The sequence below is a fragment of the Aulostomus chinensis genome, chromosome 2 (assembly GCF_037954235.1).
Source record: "Aulostomus chinensis isolate RoL2024-O1b breed Wild chromosome 2, RoL_Achi_v1.0, whole genome shotgun sequence".
In the NCBI taxonomy this organism is placed as follows: Eukaryota; Metazoa; Chordata; class Actinopteri; order Syngnathiformes; family Aulostomidae; genus Aulostomus; species Aulostomus chinensis.
In genome coordinates, this window is record NC_141321.1 from 8,742,099 (window position 1) to 8,767,265 (window position 25,167).

General features: G+C 42.8%; 1 protein-coding gene across 2 annotated transcripts in view; it reads left to right on the forward strand.

The window, feature by feature from the left end:
- Positions 1–1,692: 1,692 nt before the first annotated feature.
- The window catches only part of LOC147269003 (E3 SUMO-protein ligase PIAS1-like), a 48,567-nt gene continuing 25,092 nt past the window's right edge, over positions 1,693–25,167 (forward strand). The window contains exons 1-2 of one of the 2 annotated variants that reach the window (XM_086226253.1): positions 1,693–1,750; positions 22,105–22,600. In XM_086226253.1, the coding sequence (XP_086082379.1) occupies positions 1,727–1,750; positions 22,105–22,600 (520 nt within the window). In that variant the 5' untranslated portion in view covers positions 1,693–1,726. Of the gene's footprint in view, positions 1,751–1,783; positions 2,801–22,104; positions 22,601–25,167 lie in introns of those variants that run through there. The other variant, XM_086226245.1, reaches the window with a different exon arrangement.

Below are 25,167 nucleotides of genomic sequence, written 5' to 3' on the forward strand. Positions count from 1 at the left end.
TGGGTGGAAAAATAAGACCTGGGGGCTTCTCAAGAATGAAAAACAGTCCTAAAACTGCAAATAAGTTAGCATTGTTGAATATTGAGTTCCCTCTTCTCTGAGTCGCTTTCCCGATGGGTTTTAGGGAAAGTTACTTTGATAAGAACTGTGGTTCAGAGTTGTTTAAGATATTTCAATGTTTTTTTCAGGTTAACACAATGTATTTAGACCACAAGAGAAAGTTAAATGCTCTGCTTTATTTGCCCTTGTTAAATTATACGTTTGGGGTCTTGACAAAGATGCAGTTAATGAAGTCTAGTCTCTGTAAGGTTCTGTATGTAAAATGTATGAAAACGAGCAAAAATTAGCAACAGAATTAGTAGAAATAAGTGCTGACAATTTTTAAGTTTGCATGTTAACCTGTTAGCCACAGTCCGTAGTACCACTTTGTACCTCAAGAGGTGATCATAAGTCACTTGATAGATAGATAGATAGATAGATAGATAGATAGATAGATAGATAGATAGATAGATAGATAGATAGATAGATAGTTAGATAGATGGATAGATAGATAGATAGATAGATAGATAGATGCATGAATGTATGGATAGATAGATAGACAGATAGACAGACAGACAGATAGATAGATAGATAGATAGATAGATGGATAGATAGACAGACAGATAGACAGACAGATAGATAGATAGATGCATGAATGTATGGATAGATAGATAGACAGATAGACAGACAGACAGATAGATAGATAGATAGATAGATAGATAGATAGATAGACAGATAGATAGATAGATAGACAGACAGATAGATAGATAGATAGACAGATAGATAGACAGACAGATAGATAGATAGATAGATAGATAGATAGATAGATAGATAGATAGACAGATAGACAGATAGATGCATGAATGTATGGATAGATAGATAGATAGATAGACAGATAGATAGACAGATAGATAGACAGATAGATAGATAGATAGACAGATAAATAGATAGATAGATAGATAGACAGATAGATGCATGAATGTATGGATAGACAGACAGACAGACAGACAGACAGACAGACAGACAGACAGACAGATAGATAGATAGATAGATAGACAGACAGATAGATAGATAGATGCATGAATGTATGGATAGACAGACAGATAGATAGATAGATAGATAGATAGATAGATAGGTAAATGCACACACACACACAAATGCATGATCAGCAGATTTGTCAAAGTAATAAATGGAGAATTAAGGTTTATTCATTTTGAATTGTAGAGTAATACACTTCTTGATTCTGTGAGGGAAATTACAGGTTACAGCAGCACAGTCAAATCAAAAAAAAGAATGACAAATAGATGACATGAAATACAAAAAACAGATGTTAAATATCCCGTAGGAACCAAAGCAAATGTCAAATAAAGACAACAAAAAGTCTAACAGTTAAACAGGGTGAAAAAAGAGCAATAATAGCAGGCTTAAGACAAAGTAGCATTAAGATATAAATATCTACGATATGTGCACGCAAGAAACCAGTATGTACAGATGCCAGTGCGGTGCTCCATTGTATTCTATTCTATTCTGTTCGATTCTATTCTATCCATTTTCAGCCGCTTTCACTGACCTGACGTCGTTTTGTGTTCGTGAACGCACCCCTGTCGCTTTGTGCGCGTTCACGTTGTGCTCTGCGCGTCCCTGTCATCGGACAGCCCTACACCACGCCTGCGCTAAGAAATACAAGATGGCGGAGAGTGCGGAACTGAAGGTAAGGCGCAGCCTGAAATCATGATAAATTTACTCGGTTGGCGATTCTTTAAGTGTCCACGGAGCCCGTGTAGTGTCGATGTGAGCCTCGGGGGGCTGAGATGGGGGCAGATGTGGTGGTTACGGCTCAAACCCGACAGGAACTTTATGGAGTCCGGGAGCGCCAAAGCTCATACGAGCATGTTTATGTTGATATTGAGAAGCGCAGGTTCGGCTGGACGGACCGTTTTGCTCAGTTCAGCAGCTCCTGGCTGGTCGCTCGGCGCTCCACAAGCTCCCTCTGTGTCACATTTCAACCCGAAAGAAGTGTCTGACCTCAGGACATGCTAGATGTGTCTGTCCGGCCGGTTGGAAGGTTCTCCGGGAGGAAGAAGGCTTGCTCGCCCCGACTGTCAGACCGTCGGACGGTGCGAGGGTGACAGCGGCATCCCCGGTGTTAGTTCCCGTCTGAAAACATGCTCACGGGCAGCTCGTTCTGCCGGTACACCCGAATGATTTTAAAGTTGATCGCAGACGTGGCGTCCGAGCGCAGGTCGAGGCTGTCTCCCCCGGCCTGTCCAGGTAGGCTAGCACCTGGCTGGCGCGTATTTAACGGTTACCTGTTGATGACACTGGCGCCGGAGGAACCACATCGCCTCATCCCTGTGGTGGACTCCCCCCTCACATCTCCACCCTTTTCGAAACAATACTTGATGCACATCAAGCTCCACATATTACATTTTTCTGCGCCTGTAACTACGACACAGAGCCACTTAAACATTAACTGAGTAAAGCAGAGTTATCGATCCGAGTCTTCGGCTATTTTTAGACACGTCGTCCCCTGTGTGTTTCCTGCCTACCCGGCTCGCTGGATCCATGCTCTCTCCTTTGTGTCAGCTCTGCTCGGCGAGACATGACCAGGTTGGTTGCTTTCCTGCCTAAATACGCCGGATGTGCTTCAACCCACCAGCGCTCGTTTATGATGGACTTCCCTGCGAGTGCAGAGACGAAGCAGCTGTTTACAGAGAGCTGGTCTTTTCCTCGGAGGGTTGATCAATTTTTGTCTTTAAAAGTGAGTTGAATTTCATTTGCAGGTTTGCACCAATGTGGATTTAAATCTGTTGGTTCCTACATGTAATACTGATAATGGTAATAATAGAGAAACACCTGTAGATTGCTGGTCTTGACAGGAACTGAGAGTCGGAGTTCATGTCCACAAAAAAAAGAAAGGTAGATCATTTCCTTTCCATGGACCAGGTGGGATTCTGGCATGTTTGGAATTGATTTTTAAAAAATGGCTGATGAAGGTGGTGGCAGGTTCACTGTGTGATGATCCATCAGTGTTTTTATCTCTGCTTGATATTTCACGGCTCCGGCACTGGTCCGTCACGTTGGCTGATTTTGTTGGACGATAAATGACGTAGAGTTGCCGTGAACATCATTTTCATTTTAAGTGCGTTTCATCATAAGGGTATATTTATAATTTTTTTTAAAAAGCACAGTAATGCAAAACCACCCTTTCAAAGAATGATTGACTTTTAAACCAGAAGAATGTTCAGAATCACACATTAGAATGTTCAATGTTTCAGACTTGCAATGTCATTTGTGTGTGTAAAAGTCTCCAACTTGTGCTTGACACAACTAAGATCTATGTCTTGGAGAAAAAAAATGGAAATGCCTGTTTCCCTAAAATAAATCTTCCATCCTGGGCAAAACTTAACTCGTCTTGTTAAAGAAAACTGGAAAGAGCAGGATGAGCTGGGACCCTGTGTGTTCTTCAGCTAGCTCTCCTATTTTAATGACTTGGAGAGGAATTCAAGCGTCGATCCATCAGCTGTGAGCTGCTGGTTTGGAACAGTCTTTGCATGCGGGTTGAAAGTAAAGCTTGACCCATACTGGATCTTGGGGGTCAATTTGGGGTGTGTGTGTGTGTGTGTGTGTGTGTGTGTGTGTGTGTGTGTGTGTGTGTGTGTGCGGGGGGGGGGGGGTCATATATACCGCAACCAATACTCCTAAGTAAAAATTCTTATGTAAAAGTACAAAAGAGCTGTCAAGAAAATGTCCAAGTACTACGTATAGAAAGTGGAGCGCTAAGGAAGTAAAATTTTCAGTTTGGTTTGTCAGCATGATTTTGCAAAAACTACATAGTTCCCTTCTATATGGTGGTGGGGGATGGGCTGATTGAAGTCTGGGGCAGATACACAAATACTAGGACATTTTTTTTATTATGAATGATTTCATGGGTGGAAGACTTCCAGGATATTTATGATATAATGTGATATATACATACACACATACCCTGGACTGTGGGAGGAAGCTGGAGTACCAGAGAGAACCCACACAGGAACAGGGAGAACATGGAGACTCACACAGAAAGATCCTGTGATGGAGCCGGGACTGGAACCCAGAACCTTCTTGCTGTGAGGCCACAGTGCTGACCACTGCACCACCGTGCAGCCCTATATTCATATTAGAATTTCTTTTTTCTTGTTCATTCAACACACGATCCAGGTGAACAGTTTCATGTACATAAAGCAGTGTGTATAAGAAGTTGTTCTGTATAAAATATTGATCTGAAAGTTTGAACATGAGCAACTCTGATAGTTGTGTAGCTTGGACAGGCCATTGGTGGTTATTAAAGTCTACATGAAAGTGTCTCTTCGAGGCTGAAGATACAGAGAGAACTCCACTCTGGGGAAATGCTAGCTGCAAAGGCTTTCACATCAACACCGGCACGGGTGGTGAAACCAAGTCTTATTTGCTCAGCCATGGTCTCCTCAAGTGTTGATAGTTGCCACTTGTTTTAAACCTTGATCTTATAAAATTGATGTCAAACCCTTAATTTTCACAAACCACAAGTAACATTTACCAGGGAATCTTTCTCTACGTCTAAAACAATTAGATAGTTTAAAAAAAAAAATTTGAGAGAGAGAGTTGAGAATTTTTCCAGACAAAAGCTGATGTCTAAACTGTCGTGGTAAAGTTAACTCAGCTGGCAGGAACTGCGTAGCCTCATTGTGAATCGTTGCTCGCCTCACTGAAATAAACAGCAAGGGAATGCTGCTCATAAAAGTCGAACTATTTGTCTTGTAATGTTACAGTGCTATTAATTATCTTCTCCTCTGTCCCTTAATGACAAAAAAAAGAACTTGAGGATATGACAAGACTAAAATATTAATCATAATCATAACTGTTGTAGATGCTAGTATTTTAATTCCTGTCCCTGATGTTTGTGTTATTTACTTGAATTCATTTCCTCCCCTTGGTCTGCAGCCATTGACTGACTTCTCCAAATCCCCATCCTTCTAATAACTCGTAACCCTGGTAGTATTACTGTCTTTGGGCCTGTAAAGTGTCTCGCTGCAATGTCAAGTACTTCCCTTACCTGTCAGTCTGCAAGGTTCTTCATGAATAGCTTTTTCTATGAATAGTCAGCAGGATAACGTTCGTATTCAAATAAATTACATTACCTCTTATCTTTTCCTCTCCACGGCATAGACACATGACATCATCACCCTAGAGGGAGCAACTGTCTGAAAGACGAGTCAGCATTGATAAAAGCAACTGATGAGAGTGGAGGATGTTGAGTCTCAGGGTTATTGATACAAATCTCAAATGATTCTTCGATTCTCATCCCTGTATCCTTTCTCAGAGCCGTTAATTCCACAACTTTAATTAACACATGTTTTCATTGATCTAAATGATTTCTGAAAGCAGGACCTTAATCTCAGAGAACAGCGTGTGGCGGTTAGCTGTTAGCAGACCAACTTGGAACTTCTTGGAAAAAAAGCCCAGTCTTCTTCACTCCATCATTGTTAAATGACGGCTACCGTTGGGCATCATTTCGAACTGATCGATTCTGATCACAGTCCTCCGATTCTGCTTATCAGTTCCTCCTCAGAATAGAACTGGGACTTCCGTCCCTTCATTGGCCTGACCTTCTGATGCTAATTTGCCATCATCTGACGCGCGTTCATTGAGGACAGGTTGGATTCATCGTGTTGTAGCTTATTTACCAGCGTCTCCAAGCGATTCTGGTGAGTCTGCTGTGGTACAGCAACACCACACATAAAAATGATGAGGAATTTAAGATGAGAATACGAAAGTGTACCTGCATGAGACCCAGTGGGTTCGTGGATTTTCTTACTGCTTTGACCGTCTATTTTGTCTTTATGTCATTTAAAATGTGCTAAATGAATGCAACCAGCTAAATCAGTGCTTGTGTAAAGCTCTGATGTTGCCAGGCCTTCAAATGCATTTCATTTTGTTTCACAGGAGTCCTGATCCGCCACAGCTTCTTTGAACTGTCTTCTCTCTTCTCTGGCGCTGATGCAGCAGCAACCTGGCAATACAAATAACTGTCTGTGCACTGGCGGCTTATAGGTGGAGACAGTCTATTTGTAGAGCCTGTGGCTAGGTTAATCCCCGATGATACAGGCCCTCTTCTCTGTTCCCCTACATCCTTTCAGCACCTACCTTTGTATCTTATTCCCATTGTCATCACAGGAGCAGCTGATGTTCAGTAATAACATCCATGTCTAGGTGCTGGCATGTGGTTAAGCACATCATCATCATCATCATCATCATCTCCAGCACTAAAGACCTGTTAACTTGTAATAATCAGGTTGGTGGATTGAAGTGCGATCCATCACAAAGTTCAAAATGTTGCAGTCCATATCTGTTACACAGATGTCAGAGGTGCATGTGTTTGAGGAGTTCATCAGGGAGGCTGCAGATGAAGCTAACGTTGTGCTGTGTCACCTCAGGCTGCATGATGTATAGATGTTGTCTGTGTTCAGCTCAGCCCAACCACTGCTTTGGCTCTGTCATTGCCCCGTAATCAACTACTTTTTGTAAGGATTTGGTGAGATGGAGCTTTCATTGACTCCTGTGGTGTGTCTGTTCCGTTGCCGTGGAAACATGTCACATTTGAGATGGACGCATGAGTAAGTAGCAGTCTAGAGCTCGATTGTGGTTTTTGGAAGAGAAGACAAAGGGCCATGCGTTCAGGGCATGTTCACCTTCATTTTGGTTTATAGAGGGTGCGTGCATGACTAGGGTGCGGTAGGCAGGCTTTAGACACCTGACTGTTCATGGGTGTGTTCCGGACGTGACACCAGTCAAACCAATCAGAGAGCCTTGTGTCATCCCGTTAAATCCCAGGGTGCACCAGGAGTTGGAGGCAGCAGGAATCCACCAAAGCCATTGGAGGTGAGGTAGGCCTGAAAGGAGGTGTAGCAGACCTAGGAGGAGGTGTAGCAGGTCTAGGAGGAGGTGTAGAAGGCCTGGATGGAGGTGTAGCAGGCCTAGGATGAGGTGTAGAAGGCCTAGATGGAGGTGTAGCAGACCTAGGAGGAGGTGTAGAAGGCCTGGATGGAGGTGTAGCAGGCCTAGGAGGAGGTGTAGCAGGCCTGGATGGAGGTGTAGCAGGCCTAGGAGGAGGTGTAGCAGGCCTAGGAGTAGGTGTAGCAGACCTAGGAGGAGATGTAGAAGGCCTGGACGGAGGTGTAGCAGGCCTAGGAGAAGGTGTAGCAGGCCTAGGAGGATGTGTAGAAGGCCTGGATGGAGGTGTAGCAGGCCTAGGAGGAGGTGGCGGCTGATCTTTGAATCACCTTGCAATGCTGCTCATCTGCTCGTCTGATTGATCCACCATTTAAAAGCACTGCACACACAAGGCCACTGACCAAAGACCAGCCTCCTCTTGGTCTGTGGTGCAAACGTTTTCTGGAGTTACAAAATAGCAAAGAACCACGGTGGCACCAGACCAGCCTCAGTAACACACTTGAGCACCAGCCGCTGCAGGCGGAGAACAAGGTCATTACACATTCATTCATTACATTTCGTGTTTTACAAACTGCAAGCTTTCTCCCAAATTTTCACCTAGCATGGATGCACTGGGTCCTGGTTCCGTCTTGATTCTTATATTTCTATCATGAGCACATAGGGTACATGCTGATAACGTGTCCTTGCATGTCTTTTTTATGCAATCAGGAGCCTGCAGATGGTGCATACTATTAAACACTGACCGGATATGTTGTGACATTCATGTGAAGATTTGCTGTCTGGCTGTGATCTGCTATGGGCAGATTGGTGTGCCGTTTATCCGAAATAGATTTACCGCTATTCCTGGTGAAGTGGCGTGCCGTGGCAAGTGACTGGTCAGGAATCAGAAAGACGTAACACTGACCGTTTGGTTACTGGTCAGGCCCGACACGCTGACACCTGCTGATTCTGGTCCCTGGCAGCGCGTCAGTGCATCTCCAGTTCAAAGACTGTGGTGACACTGAGTTTTCTGGTCTATTGGCTCAGTAGCCTTTAAAATCTTAACTTCACTGCTCTCATCATCCATTAATGAAAACTGGGTTCAGTGTGTATCTCCAGGATTTTGTCAATACTGATAATGATCTTTAATACTCTTGTAAATACTATTGTCAAAAGTTTATTTCTTAAAAAAACATACGAGCTTAAAAGCTTTTATAGATTCAAGTTGTTTTTGCAACAACCTGAGTAACTCAATGGCCGAGTGACTTTTCATGTGACACTGGCCATAACTTCCCTTGTCCAACGATTCATTTGGGATGGGTCAAGATTTTGCAGTAGAATTTAATATTTTAAAATTCAAGGTTTTACGTGACTGCTCGTAACCTCACATCCTCTGTTTTGTACTTGCTGGCTCTGCTGGGCAGGTAAAATGTTTGTGGCACGTTCAGGGATAGTTTGGCTGTTTAGTGAACGAGGGCAGAATAGAATATGCGAGATAAACACGCAGAGATGAGCAGGAGGAGTAATATGGCTGTGGCCAGCCACTTTGTTTATGTACCAGGAAGTTTGTGTGCTTTTTGGTTGACAATGAGATGAGACACTACAAAGTTTGTCTCGAAGGAAGCCAAAACAGTGCGACAGCAAAGCAACACTGAGGAAAAAAAGCGGATGGTGATAGAAACCAAAAAACACCAATGAGGAAATAAATTGTCTTCTCTCCTACTGTCTGTGCTCGCTCTTAAACTGTAACTGTGTCATAGCAGCCAGATTCACAGCAAAGCTGTCCTGATGTAGCTATTTGTCCGTTTGCTCCTCTCTTTGATTGGTGCTCTATTTGTTAGTGGAGAAATATCATTAAGTGCTGTAATTATATACGTTTACTCAGCGTCGGCGACGTATTCTGATTTTTTTTTTTTTAAGCAATATGTATAAAGAAGTTGTCAAGATTTGCCATGAAAATGCAAACTGAAAGTGGACTGTTGCATTAAACGTGAATGCCTGGAAGCAGCTCAGAGAGACCGGTCAGAGCAGGGAGAGCCCTCGTGGCTGCAGGATCATTATACTGAAAAGCACAAAAAGCTCTAAGGTCCAGATCTCTTTCCAGAATATAGCAGTGGCTCCTCCATCCGTCCCTCCTCATTTGCATGGATAGGTGACAGTATAATTTGTAGGGCATTTAAATGTTGAAAGTCCAGTGTAGGGCATTTAAATGTTGAAAGTCCAGCTAATGTTAATTCACAAAGCAGTAATTCCAGAATAAGACATGAACCAATAAATACGATTTTTATTTTATTTTTTTTTATTTTTTTTTGGGCAAATGTGTTTTCAAGCAAGTCTTAAACCCTGGCATTACCCATCAGGGGTACGTCTGGAACAGAACCAGACCTAACGAAGCGTCTGGTCGACTGTTGGCCCTCTGAGGTACAAAGTACTCTTCTAGAGTAGGAATTGCATTTGAAGACCTCATTCTTCACAGAGCCGCCTGGTGTGCTGATCCACTCTGTTCTCCTCTCCCTCTGAATGACTGGACCTCAGTTATGTAACTGCAGGCTGCTCTAAGATGTAGCCCGGCATCAGAGCAGTCACTCACATGATAAAAAGGTCTCTCTACCAGCTGCTTGTTTGGTTCACACCCTGCAGGCTCGGTATTGGCTCTACACCTTCCCTGCATCTTGGTTCCTGCCAATCTCTGCCAAGACTACAGGATTAAAAGGGCACATGGAATTCACTGGCATCCTCCTTCCCTTTTCTTCTTCTTGCCAGACCAGTCCAGCAGAATTTTGGCACCTTAAGTCTTTGTTCTTGCCGCCATTTGGCTTCTGTTTCTTCCCTCTTTCTTCAGCAGATGAGTGAAGTTGGTGATTATCTAACAGGTGTTTTCCTGCTTCCCACCGCGTTGCCGTCACAGCTCCTTATCCATATACATGGCAGCTATAATGTGCAGTGTGGTTATCAGCAGCAATTTTCTGGCAACAGTCTGCAAACCCTTGATGTACCAAAAAGGATGAGTTTCATGTCATTTTGCATCTCGTGTTTATTTGGCAGGGACAGATGCAGATTCATAGGAAATTGCCCAGCAATTTAAGAATAAATGTATCCCAACATTTCTAGCTGCTGCTAATTTTCATTGCCCTTCTGTGGAGGCCCTTTAACCTGTCTGTGGCAGAGTGGGATGAGACCTCTCGAGCCCCTGGTGTGGTGGCACTCTGATTATCATGACAATAATGAAAAGAGAAATCCCCCTGAGCCCAGTTCAGCTGGGTTCTATGAACTGATCATTCTTGGGGAAGAATGGCCCCGATACATATTAAAGTCCCAAATCTTTTTTTTTGGGGGGGGGGGGGGTGTAGAATTTGCACTGTGATTTTGCTCCTCCAGAGGCAGGACTGAGGGAAAACAACAGGCAGAGGTATTTTAGAGTCAGAGAAGCTGGAAGGCTAAGAGGTGGGGGATGGGAGGACAGAGGAGAAGAGGATGGGGATGGAGCTGGCACTCACTACACAGCCCTCTAGCCGAGTGTGGGAGCTTTATATAATGGCCAGGTAGTGTGAAAGCCCCCCAGTCCCCCACACCCCCTCCCCCACCCCCAGTCCGCCTACACAGCCTCCACACACAAACACACACATCCTGCAGAATCCTTTTAGAAACTGCTTGGCACACCATTATTAGCCTCACCATCTCCCAGTCTCATGGGACACAAAAGAACTGCATTATTTTCCACCCTTTCAAAACCATCTAAAGTGCAGGAGGTTCTTTTTCCCGCCCTGCTTGCAAACAAGCGCTGAGGAAAACAAGGAAACAATATTAATATCCTAAATCTGCTTTAATTTCTCTTTTTTTGTGTGTCTTTGTCCACTTGAGGGCAGCGGAAACAGCCCCCAGTTTCTAAGGCGACACATGGCAAACAAAATCACAATTTTTTTTCATGCACTGGTGAATTTTAAGATTTTGTTTACATAATGATGTCCTCTTTCAGCCTAGTGAAAACATGCAAAATACACACGTATGTGTTTATTCTCTCCCCAGTTCGCCTGCCCCGTGAGCGCCGCCGCCCTCCACTCACGCTGTTTGCATAATCCCGTTTTAAGTGATCTTCTCGAAGTTAAAAGCGGGGCCTCTCTTTCTTTCGAGGCATTGCTTTGTCATGAGTCGATGACGTCAGGATGTGAGGAAAGACATTGAATATGACCCCTCTTTGCCTTCAGGCTGTCAGCCAAAGGTGTTGCGCTCAGAGAGAAGCCGCAGGCATTTGAGAGCTTTGGTCACAGCGATAAATGGGCATATGGCTAGCAAGAATAAATACATGTTCAAATAACTCATTGGGTCTTTGGAAATATTTCATTATGTTTCTATGTTTAGAATCACCTCGGTACCAATATGCTTGTGTGATTTTTGAGTAAAATTTGATGAAAAGGCAGTTTTCTCCCCATATGACAGTAGCCTCTCATCCTCCGAGACTGAAATCTTCGCCTCGGTCGCACTTGCAGACACCAAACCCTTTAGTTTGAGTCCTCCGGTCTCACAATTGAGGATTTCATTTCTCCTCTCTCTTGTTTTTCTCTGTCTCTCCAAGACATTTGGTGGCTAAGACGAGCTTGAATTAGCCATGGTATTTCACTGGAATTATTCTCATACACATGCAGAAAGTGTCAGTGTGTTTGTGCATGCCACATGTCTTATGAGAGTCATGTGACAGAAGGGTACATTTGAGGCAGTGCACACCAGCCATTTGGCCAGCTCAGGCGCTAAGTGCGAGGTGTCTCTGGTGTCGTGTGATGATTCTAATATGTGAACATGAATCCCTCGCATGCCAGCTCATTGTGCGCCTGATCTGCAGCTTGCATGCATGTCGTGCGTGTCTTTGTGAGTGCCCTCTGAGTGTGTGCTCAGTTTAACTGAAGCACTTTGCATGCTAACATGACAACTGTGAAATATTGTGTGTCCTTCTTATATATGTTTCCTGTTTTCCTGATGAAAACCGTGTCATGCTTGTGTGTTGTGTGGCAGTACAAGTAAGGAAGAAATCACCATGAATAAAGAGTCGGTAATAGATAATTAAAATATAACAGAAGTATTTAACGAAGTTTGAATTATATGTAGCTAATTGGATCCAGGGGCCTGGCAGCTATTTAGATTTCTTGAACTTGAATATAGCAGAGTCAGTGTTAATGTTGATTAAATCTACAGCCTGAATACCAGATATGCAGTAACAACGCTGTATAAACATCTGTTTAATTAAACAAAACTAGCAAAAATACCAAATCCTATTTGGCACCCTAATGTTCTCAACAATTAAATGGTTGATGAAAATAGTTGCAGGTATTTTACATGACTTCTCATAACACAGATGGAGGAGGATGTGGCGTTGGTTACCTGAACTGTTCTTCCTCTAGCTACCTCGCTGTATAAAGAAACCAGAGCTCATGACAGGCCAGTCAGCAGTTTGGGAGGCCAGTGCTTCTCCTGACAGATAAAACAGCCCATTCAAGGCAGCCTGGCCGCTTGCCATATCCAACCTGTTTCTACTCTTTTAACAGACCTACGCGCTGCCTGTTTTATCTCCATGCTGCAGAAGAGTAGCCCTCACAGGTGTGTGTTCACGATCAGGGCCGTTTTGAGTCCGTCATCTCAGAAGCTGCCGAGAATCCCGTCCGTCATCTCAGTCATTCATTCATCTCAGACTCTGAATGCTAAACCTCAAACTGCACAAGTCAAGTTTGACATCAGTCAGATGAGCAGTTGTTGAGATGATTTAGACCCAGACAGACGGAACACCATGCAGTATCAGCTAAGACAGAGACACATGCGCACACACACGCTAAAGCTGTGTCCATCGCAACAAAAATCCATCAAATCGAGAGCACTGTACTAAAGCACAAGCATTACAGCTACAGTCTCCGATGGTGGGATTATTTATAGGAATTTCACTTGAAAAGAACAAACCAAGCAATTAACGGTATTATTTTGTGGAGATACACCGACTGCATTTTTCACAATCAGTTCCAATTTCGGATTCGTTTGTTCGCGTGACCCGCCAATACAGATTTTTGCTGATTCCAATTGCTGTCTAAGAACTAACCTTGATGGAATAAAACAAAACATAAAAATCAACTTTTCTTCAGTGGAAAATTTTGTTTTCATAATTGCTGAAGGTATTATTCTTACAATTTCCCCCAAATTGCACCATTGCACGAGGTTACTGGATCTTGCTTACTTTAAAAACTCCAAATAAATAAAGTGCTTTGCTATTGGAAAAAAGAACAAATAAAATTCTTCCTGAAATGTGTTTCTGTATATCAGCTGTGTCTGAACACCTTTGACTCACTGATCAAATCAGTTGAACGCAGCAGCCAGTGAAGGACAGGAGAGGCTGCAGGCTCATTCTGGGCTCCGAGCTCTGCCTACTTAGCTGCGTGTTCCCGTTCCAGTTATTCAGGAAATTTTTTGTTGTAGCTTCCATCAAAAAGACACTCACTACTATCCCCAGCAAAGCGGCGAGCCATGACAAGTGACCAGTTAGGAATCAGAAAGAGGTGACACTGACCAGCTGGTCACCGGTCAGGCCGGACACACTGGACACTGACTGATTGTGGCCCCTGGCAGGGCAATCAGTGCATCCCTATTATTTTGTTTACCTGGCTTACAATTTTGGTGATATCCACAAGAGACGCACACTTGCACTCAGCCCTATTTCTGCCTGCATAGTTGTTGTCCGTGGATCTAAGATGCATTGCATTCCCACCTGTACGTTCATGTGGTCAAGTAATAGCTGATTGCATTCAGATGTTAGAATAATGGTTAATATGTGGAATGTGTCAATGATGTAGGGGCAACCCAGTCAGCTCACCTCTTTGAGTAGTTCCCACATATTGATCCAGCACTGATTTGCAAGCACTGATTTGCCTCTGATCTGGGGCTTTTGTCTGTGAGCTCCAAAAATCCCCATCAGGAAGTTAAAAATCAGGGCTGAAATCATGTAGTGTGAACTAGGCGTAAGCTGCCACTTCCAGCCCCTCCCTGCTGTGTTTTCACTGGAACTGTGGAGAATTTCATTTGGTTTGGAAGCTCAACTGCTCTCCCTGTCTCTCTCTGTCTCTCTCTTTCTCTCTTCATTCCCCTTCCCCTCATCCCTCTATCCGTCATTCTCACCAGCAAATTATCAGCCTACACACCACTCCTCAGTCTGACAAGAATCTACCAAATGTGCTGGAGGAGATAAGACTCTAGTTAAAATACGGCTCAGACTGGAGCTGAATACTAAGACTTTCTTTGTCCACCTGAAGGCAACAGATTTGGAGTCTTCTCCTTGAACATGCTAAAGAAGAGCAAGATTTTCAGATTTTTCAAAAGAGTTGTTTTTTGTTTGTTTTGTTTTTTGTCATTGATCGCTGTTTGGTGTTTATGGAAGACCTTCCAGAGACGAATCATGCATCTCCAGTTTTAGCTAGCTGGGGCCATGATGGCTCATGACTCTGAGATACTCCCAGATTTATTAAGCGTGTCAAACATCTTGCTAATTTGATTGGTGTGGAACACTGCAATGAGTACACCCAGTCCCTGTTGTTTCCATTTCTTCTTCTCCTTTTAATTTGCCGGGCCACTCTGCAGGGTAACCCTATCAGCTGGAGCGATCTGACTTGTCTACTGCACATCAATATTGCACTGTGCTCCAAACCTCTTTCTCTCTCCCAAAGACATGTTGAGTTATATGCAGAATGAGATTAACATTGCAACATATACCTTGAATTTAAAATTGTATTACATTCTCATTGGTTTTGTTACTTAAATTACAGTCCTACTATTAATAATGTATATTAATCTGATATTAATCTAAAAGTCTATGCCTTTATCTCTATGCACCTGCATGGTCCGTCTGACTCTAACCTGAAGATAAGCAGGAAAGCAAAGAAATCTCATTTGTGTTGAATCTAGTTTACCTTCAGTGTACTCTTGGGAAGGAATTTTAGCCGGTGTCCTCTGTTTTAGCTGTCTGGTACCTCAGCTTCCAAATTCATCTTTAAGGTCACCAGCTGGTCTGACCCCAGGGCCTTGGCCTGAATCGGCCTGAACCTGGGATACCTTTTATATTCGTAAATATGTAGTCAGAACACTCAGATGGTAAAAGCTGACAATCCTGGCGCCAGCGTTGTCTATATGCATAGCTGTGTTTGGACTACGTGAAGGTCACATTTGTGCAGAATGGTCTAATTCGGTATTACCGGGCAGTGCCAGCCGTTATGAGTATGGCTGTTTGCAGGGGTCGGGCACAGATGTTCCGGGGAGCTGACTCAACCTCATCTCATAGCCAACCTTGTACTTGTACCTCTCACGGACGTCCAGTAACACTTCCGGTGTAAGCCGTCTGGAGTCCAGCCTGTTTCTTGTATCTGACAAATTCCTTCATCTGCAAAATTCCTCCACAACTCCCAGTTTAACCTACCTGCCTTTAAGCAGTGGCTAGTTTTGCTGGACTGGGCCATTGCCATCAATGGGTGTGTTGCTGAGTGACCGGAGTTTGTAATCACCGTTGTGTAGTGGTAGTTGTGTGTTTGGTCAACAGCAGTGTTGGAGTTTCAGTTTGGCTGCTGCTGCTGCTCAAAATGAGCAGCATGAAGCGACGTACAGTGCTGACAACCCACATGATGAATCAGATCGCTGATCCCTTCAAATGGCTGTGACGTGACATGATCACTCGGAATTGTGTTTCTGAAAAGGCAAGAAACAGGCGTTGCAGCAACAACCTTGATTCATGTTGATCAGCATTTGCCCACAGTTGCATGGTGGTGCTGGATCCATACTACAACATGGTGTGTCCACGAACTGATTTGGTGTGCATGTAACAACAGTGCTGCTGTCTACTGCACTGCCGAAGCAGAGGTGTCATCCCACCTGAATGAACCCCTGCTTCATCCAAGCCTCTGTGTCCACGGTGAGGATGTTGAAATCATTTAAAGTACGAACGATAACACTGAATGTCTTTGGTTCATCAGTGTCAGTAAATCTCAAGTCTGTAGATGGTGAACATTTACAGTCAGACTCAGTAGTCGTCAAGTTACTATGTTCTCTTGCTGATGTATCATTTCAGTATTTGTCTGTCTGCATTTGTTAAGTAGAGATCTTTTATTACCTGCTGAGAACTGCACCCCTTTTAACAACAATCACGAGCCGTCATTAGCTTTTATTTCATGTACATCATTAGCACTTTAGTCAGCAACTGCCTGTGGCAGAGAAATGATATTCTCATTGAAATATTTATCAAATGCTGCTGAGTCTTTAGTGCTTGTTGGTCTCGCCAACAATGGGGGGGGGGGGGGGGTGTAGAACTACTAATCAGCAGGTCATTGATTATTACCATGCCTTTTTAGCTTTTGACAGATGTATCAAGAAAACTATACAAACTGTATCAGCAAAATTATACAACTCTTCTTCTTAACATATTTTGGCAATCCAATTTGCTTCCTACGCTTCAAGTGTGTAAGACTGGTAGCACATCATAACCTCTGCAAGCAAGCAGAATAATACAGAGTGAAGATAAGAACTGAAAAAGCAGAAGTCTCCACCTCTGTTATAAAAAGGCTTTCTCTCCTGCTGCATGAAAACAGTCTAATTAAACTCAGATTTAATGGGGGTTATTCTGCTAAAGAGAAGAAAGAAAAAAGGATATGGAGATAGGGAGAATCGTGTGCTGCTCTTCCATCACTCCTCCAGTCTTCTCTCTCTATTTGTTTTCCCTCTTTTTTCTGGTAGAGGAATGTTACACATCCGCAGTTTAGTGGAAGAGTGCGTGTCCCTTGCTTTTTGTGTGTCAGGTTAATGTGAGCCAGTGCTTGTGCTTTTTTGTATTTTGTCTCTTTTATGTGCGTGTTTGCTTTGGCGAGAGTGTGGGCGGTAGGCTTTGCAAGTGTGTTTGTGTTGATGTGTGTGTGTTTGAAATGGTGTACAGCCAGTGTCATCATTTTTCTACGTCCCCCTCATCTTTATCACATGCATATTTCATGGGACTGGTCATTTATGTCGTGAACAGGAAAGTTCCTCGGCTGTGTTTACGTGCAGATACTAAACAGAATAACATTGAATTATCAAAAGTATTCAGTTAGTTAAGTCGGTGAATGTCGAAGATTGCCAGCCACTGCTTGCAAGCCGCAGCTGTGACTGGGCTGCAAGGGCCGTCTGTGTTTGACTGATGAGTTTTTGTAACTGCAGTGTTGCTCTGGCTGAGGCTTCAGAATTGTATTATTCACATGTCTGCTTCCTGTTTTTTTAAATTTGTTTCCCCCTCCGTAAAGGTGCGTTGTGTATGTCTTTGACAACAAAGGACAAGGACAGAGCTTTGTTCTGACCTGTAATTGTCTGGATTTTGTTTTGTGTGTGTGTTTGTGTTTTTACTTGACTATGCATATTTGGCAAGTGGCAAGTGTACACAAAATTGGTGTTTGGGTTATAAACAGTGGCTAACTGTGCAGCCTCGCTGTCACTTTCAGCAGCACGGCTGTTGGTAGGGGCTCAGGACTCATAGAGAAGGTCCGTGCTTTGATTAGAGCTGAAGTGATAGCTGAATGATTGGTTAACTAAAAAAAAAAAAAGGTATTCAATCAATTATGTAAAGTCATTTTTGGACCAAGGTAAAGGGGTTTATTCACTGCTGCTTCACTGAGACTAAAAAGAAATCTATTTTTGGTTTTGTTAAGATTTTTTGGTTGTTACTGTGAGCTTGTGCTCTGGAAAGAAAGAAAGGAGAGCAGGACCAAAGTAAAATGAGTGTCACTCCTGTCCTCTCCAACGTTGTGACTTGGCTGTACTCTGATTCTTCAATGAGGGAGATAAACAAAAGCTGAGTGAGGTGAAAGGATTGTTGGATTTACAGGTGGATCATTATTATTCCTAGGTGAGACCATCCATCCATCCATCCATTTTCTACCACTTATCCTGTAAAGGGTCATGAGGGGCTGGAGCCTATCCCAGCAGCCTTCAGGTGAGAGGCGGGGTTCACCCTGGACAGGTCACCAGTCCATCACAGGGCCAACACATAGAGACACACAACCATTCACACTCACAGCCAAACCTACAGTCAATTTAGTAGGGCTGTAATCAACCAAAGAAATTCTTGGTCGACTGAAGCCCTCAAATTTCGACTAAAAATCGACTAATTTTATATATGAAAAATATACTGTGTCAACTATCAGCACAAAACCTGTTGAGGAATATTTAGACAATTGTTTTTGTCACATTATAATAACTGACAGACACTGTCATTTGTCCTGCGCACAGAGCGAGACTGAACGGAGGAGCTCAGCATCGCAGCTGAGACACAAATAGATTTTGACTTAAAACTTTACTCTTAAACACAAAAGGCAAGTCCACAGTAAGAATTTTTACAATTAAAACAAAACAATTATTAGACTAAAACCTTGAAATATCAATTCTGATATGTTCATATACTCAAAACTGACGGGGCAACCTAAGGTGGACAAGTTAGCTTACCGTTTCTAGGTGATACGCCGTCGTGTTTGTAGTGGAGCTGTGATATACAAACTGTTGTTTGCAAACTTTGTAGTTGCGTTTTTTTCCATTATCTATTTTCATGAAATGCTGCCACGCTGCAGATTCTTTGACATGATGGACGAGGACTTTTTAAATGAAACCGTCAAAATTAAATATACATTCATCAAACCACCAGCCGTTGGCCTTCTAGTACTCTTCAGTCTGCCTGTCTCTAGGGGGTTGGGCTAGTCCAAAATAGCAAAAACAAGGGGGGTGTTCAAAGATAGATTGTTATCTGTGGGGTGCTAATGGGGGTGCTTTGAAAACACCCCCATTAGCACTTGGTACTTTTCTCCTGATGAAATTAACGTGGAAAAAAATTGACCAATCAGAATTTTTGTCGAGCCAGAATGTATCGACTAATAAATCGACCAGTCGACTGGGAGATTACAGCCCTACAATTTAGAGAATCAATCAGCCTCGTCCCCTCTTGATGTCTTTGGACTGTGGGAGGAAGCTGGAGTACCAGAGAGAACCCACACAGGAACAGGGAGAACATGGAGACTCCACACAGAAAGATCCTGTGCCCGAGGCAGGACTGGAACCCAGAACCTTCTTGCTGTGAGGCGACAGCAAACTAAATATATTGAATTGGAACAGTTCCTTTAAAGAAAAGGAAAATATTACCGTGAAATCTGTACAGTAATGAGAAAGCCAAGCGGGAAATGTTTTGCTTTTCCTAGGTCACAAAAATAGCCTGCTTCATCATCTGTGCCACTTTAAATGTCAATTAAATGCAAACCTTCTGTAACCAAAGAAAATTCCCTCCAGATAGGCTTTGGAAATATGAACTGAATGTCAATCTGTGTCTGATAGTTTTCAATAATAAATAAATTATGAATATGATGTAATTATTAGATATGCATAACATATGCAAATACGCTTTAGTCTGCTGCTTTTGATGCTTGATGTTTTGTATAGTTCTACCACAGTAGGATCCAGTTTGGTTGTGATGTCACAAATGGTGCTCGTAGGAAGGCACACACCTCAAACTCAGAGACACTTGCCACTTTTTCATGAGCTGTGTGTGTGTGTGTGTGTGTGTGCACGTGTGCGCATGTGCGCATGTGTTTCTGCATATTGGTAGTATTTCCTCCCTTTGACGAAATCCACTTTGCAAGTATTGCAAGTTGCCTTGTTCTCATCCTTTCTCGTGAAATGTAACCAAACTTTTGAGCGTTCATGCCGCTCGGGTGTCATGTTTCTTGCTGGCTGCACTGGTGAATGATGTCACCACAAACATTGCGTAGCTTCCCGCCCACTGGAATTGATAAGGGAATTGTTTGCAAAATTGGCAAACAATTCCAAGGAATTGAAACACTGGGAACCGGTTCTCAACAAGAACTGTGCTGCGTCTGAATTGCCAAGTGGCAACCTACGTCCTACTGCTACGACCTACCGCTACAGCCTACGCCTACAACCTAAACAGGGCGGCACCATTCAGACACCCTAGAAAATTGGTGGTGAAGCACGTCCTCTGCTGGCAGAGCACAGACACCACAATTAGGTCGACAGCTCCAACGAAAGCCCCAACTGCTGGCCTGGCTGTTGTACTGCACTCCACTCTGAGCGCACCCTCCATTCATTCTCAATTATTAAGCACATTAACGCACCTGTAAAGGTGTGTGCACACATCGCGTTTGGTGTGAACACACCTTTAGTCATCAGCAATGACTATAATGTTGGTGTTGCATAAGAATGGGAGACTGTTGGTGGCGCAAACTTGGCATGCATGTCCACACGTTTTTAGGGGATGAAGAAGAAGTCCGTGGTGCATTGTGGGCCATAGGTTGCTCCGTAGGATGCACCTGAACCGACCTACAATGTGGGCGTGTTTAGGCTGGAATTTAGGTGGTGAAGTAGGTCGCTACTCACGCCAGTTGTGTTTTCAGACAGCCTACGACCTGCTCTGCGACCTACGATCCGACCTTCTTGGCAATTCGGACGCAGCGCTGGTTTTGGATTCCCATCCTTCGTTAGTAACATTGAAAACAGCCGATTCTGATCATTCATTCAGAGATTGTATTGTAGAGATTGTTCACAGTTATTGTTGCCCGTTGCAGTGACCCATCGAGGGAATGGAAACAAAGTTTTTCATGGTTGGACAAACGCTTTATTATAATTTAAACTTGACACCATTTATTTTTTAAGAATGTAAGTATGTGTAAAAAGTCTCCATGGCAGCAGGATCAAACTTAATCCACGTCAGCGTCCCCTAGTGCCAGACTCTTGTTTGATTCAGTTCATAAGCTCCAGTTACAAAACCTATCAAATTATGAACCTTTTAATCAATGTTTATTCGAAATAGAAGGACAATTTAAAATTATTCTCCTACTCATTTAGTTAAAAGAAATTCTCTTACTCTTTGATCCGCATTCACACATCTGTGTCTTCAAGCTTTATTTAACTGTAGAGTGATGCTACTGTTTTTCTCTGAAATTTGGGAAAATATACATAAGATATTTTTTTATATTTGTAATATAAAGAAATATAAGGAAATGCAAAATTGGATTTCTTCTCTGCCTGCGATTTTGCGAGTTGGAATTTAAATTCTTCCACATTTATTTTTTTTTAAATCACTTCTTCAATTTTATTTATTCTTACTGTAAATCAAATATTTCAGATACCACTTCACCTCCAAGACAAACCCCAAATCACTAGCGACCCTGGGGGGGTGATGAACCCGTGCTGCCCAACCATCTTGTCCCACAGGAGTACCAGTCCATATATCCGTTAACAAAAGTAGATACGTATTTATCAATTCCCAAGAGAGCTCAGTTGTTCCGCCTCCATTATGGACGTACATACCTTTAGAGTTTGGAGTATTTGTAGAATAACCCATATCTCTACAAACACCTGAGTGTGACCCATAGGCCCTCCCATTGCCCCACTTGTAGAGACTGCTAGAAGGGATGCACCGTTAAAAAGCCACACTTTACTGTATATCTGTAAACCAGTGTGGTGACTGTCTCTGCCTGGTTGTAGGAGGTGCACAGCTTGTGTGTGTGTGTGTGTGTGTGTGTGTGTGTGTGTGTGTGTGTGTCTGTGCATTTTTTTTAATTGATACAAAGTCTCCGCTTTTTCGCAGCTCTCAGCGGTACATTACTGCATTGTTTGTAAGTCTCTTTTTCTAACAGCAAAATAATAAAGTTGGATCTAATGTGTCCACATTAATGGGTGCTCGTTACAGAAGCGGGATAATTAGCTGAGGTCTCATTCACTGACCCACTGTGCTGTTTCTCCATTGTTCTGTTGTGTGTGCTCAGTTCTGTGTCTTTGCCTCAATAAAACTCATACTTGCGGGTTTTCTGTCAGATGAGAAAAAGAAAGCTCACCTTATTTTAGCTCTATGACGTATCTAGAACAATACAGCTGAGCTTGCCTCGCTACATCCAAGCTGTCAGCTGTTTTTTTTCCCTCTACTTTTGTTAATTCACAGGAAATTGTTGTAATCACTCAGTGTGAAATGCATTGCCACTCTAATTGATACTTATAAAAGATTACTGCTCAGTTTTGTGGAAAGGTACTGGTTTACTTTCTCACTGCCTTTCTCATTCCCTCCATCTGCCACAGCAAATGGTGATGAGCCTGCGGGTGTCAGAGCTGCAGGTGTTGCTGGGCTACGCTGGTCGGAACAAGCACGGACGTAAGCATGAGCTGCTAACCAAGGCCCTGCATCTGCTGAAGGTCGGCTGCAGCCCTGCCGTGCATATGAAGATCAAAGAGCTCTATCGCCGACGCTTCCCCGCAAAAATGGTATCTCACTCAGAGTTGGCTCTTTCCGGACCGCATCACCCGGCCACAGCTGGGGTGGTTGGAGGAGGGGGAGCTGCACTGCCTGCTGGCCTGACACAGCTGGCGTATGAGGGTCATGCAGGCCACAGTGGAGCCCCATCTCCTGCTGCCTTACTACCCCTTTCCCTGCTCGGCCCTGGGAAACACGAGCTGACCGGGTTAACACACCACCTGTCCACCTCTGCCACGCTGCACCCAGTCCACCCAGACGTTAAGCTCCAGAGGCTGCCATTCTACGACATGCTGGATGAGCTGATCAAGCCAACTAGTCTAGGTGAGAGCGACTGAGTGAGTTTTTTAGAGGGATTGTGTGACAGTACAGTTGGTAGAAATATTTAACCTCCTTTTTTTTGGCGCTTTGTATGATCACAGTTCACACTATTATGAACGAGTCAAGCATGATTTTCAATGGAATAACACCATCTTCAGTAACACCAGAGGCTGATATCGTAGTGACATTTTAGATTGGTTGGTAGGTTTTGCCTGTTCTCAGTTTTGCAAAGACTGAGTCATTTTATGCCTAAAAAGTCAGCCAGCTGAGAGCAATGCTTCCATGACAACAATAAGCGACATCTACTGGCCTGTGGCACTGGCCTGTGGCACAACGTGACAAAAACAGGGAAAGACGGCTGGTAATCAGTGATTTACTTGTAACGGCTTGGATAAAACCATATGGGAAAGAGGTGAACGAGACTGACGTAAACTGACGATGTGGGGGCACTTCTGATTCCTGTAATATTAAGAGGCCACTGGGTTTCAGCTCCTATTCAGGCCTGCAATGCGGACATGGAAGTTTATGTTACAGGGCCTTTATTGTATTTGTGTGATCGTCTCTTAAAGAGAAATGATCTACTTAAATGTCCTTGTCTCCTTTTTTTTAAGAAGGCAGTCAACAATGTCTGCTTTGGATAATAGTGGCGAGACAGACATGTAGTTTTCACCTTGAGGTGGGTTTAGAATGGGAGCAGACAATTGGAGACATCCTCTTCAAGAGCAGAATGAGTGTCTGTGGCACAGTAAGGACTTCTTATTTAAGGCTCTTTACACGAACACTGATTCCCAACATACAGTCAGCGAGCACTGTCAGATGAAGTGTGAAAAGTTGTCTAGATATACACTGAGTGATGTCACAGATAATGAGGGCATAGAGAAATTATTTGTATGTGCTGCCCCCACGTTGGAAATAATTGAAAGAATCTGATGTTTGTTCGCTCACGATGTGTCCAGTCAGCAATTTGTGTAATGAGTCACCACATGACAACAAAGAAACTAAGGAGACTTATGAGTTTGCTAAGACGTTATCATGCTGAGGTCTATATCAGTAGCTTCTTGCCCATTGCTTTGACGATTTTATGAATGCAGATAACTGGTGAAACACAAAGCGTACATTGTGATAGGTTAAACACAGGGGAAACTGACGCATTAAAAGAACGGCTTCTTACAGCTTCGACATTTTCATCTGGTTATCGTGGTTTCGCTCTTGTTTTACCCACCTCAAATGCTTCGGAGCGATACAAAAAGTAGCTGTGTACTTTGTTGCTCGAGCATTGAACTCTGCTTCAGTAGTGGCTGGTGATAGCTGCCTGTCTCCTCAGTCAACACTGTCCTGAAAATAATACATGGCACAATGCGAGCTTTTAAATAAATCTGCCCTGGTAAAACCCTGAACTTCAAAAGGGATAAATAACATTTACAATAAAACAAAAACTTTTAAACACAGGTAAAAGGTCTCTGGTAAATACTCTTTTTTCTTTTTTTTTTTCCAGAACCCCACTACAATTTAAGGTTTAATTTCTTAGATTTTGCGGTATATGGATCAAACCTGTATAAGAAACCACAGTTGTGGAAGCTGTCTCCCCCGACTACAAACTTGTCATTGCTCCCGCCCCCAAAAAATAATAATTAGTCCTAATTATTTGCCCTCTGTGGGACTTTCACATCATTTTTGATGCCAAAACAAATTGGGATACTTATTTGCAAGCCACACTGGTTTGCCTATTAGTAAGATTTAAATGCACTGTCAAAAGTTCTGGCACCTGTAGTAAATTATTGTCAAGTGCTCCAAAAAAAGTGGAGGTCTTCTCCAACAGCTCATTTTAACTACTTTATTTAGTAACGTGGGACAGCGCGCATTAATCTACATTTCAGTTTCCACTTCAAAGTAAATGTACCAGATTCAGCTACATAGCTTATGATCATAAAGTAGAATCATGCCATCGAAGAACAAAACTGCCACAAGCACCACAGCAGCTGTGTACAGTTCAAACCCACAGTACACAGCAGCACAACACCACAAAACAATTCAGGACTGTAGTACCACTGTGAAATACAGTTCAAGCCAATAATACTACAATAAAATACAGTACAAGTCAATACCACAATGAAAAAGAGTACAAGTCCATAATACCACAATGAAAAAGGGTACAAGTCCATAATACCACAATCAAATACAGAACAAGTCAATAATACCACAATGAAAAAGAGTACAAGTCAATGATACTACAATAAAATACAGTTCAAGACAATAATACCACAATCAAATACAGTACAAGTCAACAATACCACAATGAAAAAGAGTACAAGTCCATAATACCACAATCAAATACAGTACAAGTCAATATTACTACAATAAAATACAGTACAAGAAATTAGCACAACAGTTGAATAGGATACAAAACAATAGTACTACAATAAATACAGTACAAGTCAATAATACCACAATAAAGTACAGTACAAGAAAATAGCACAACAAATAAATAGGGTACAAAACAATAGTACAACAATAAATGCAGTACGAAACAATAGTACTGCAGTAATATACAGTACAAGGCAATAACTTAT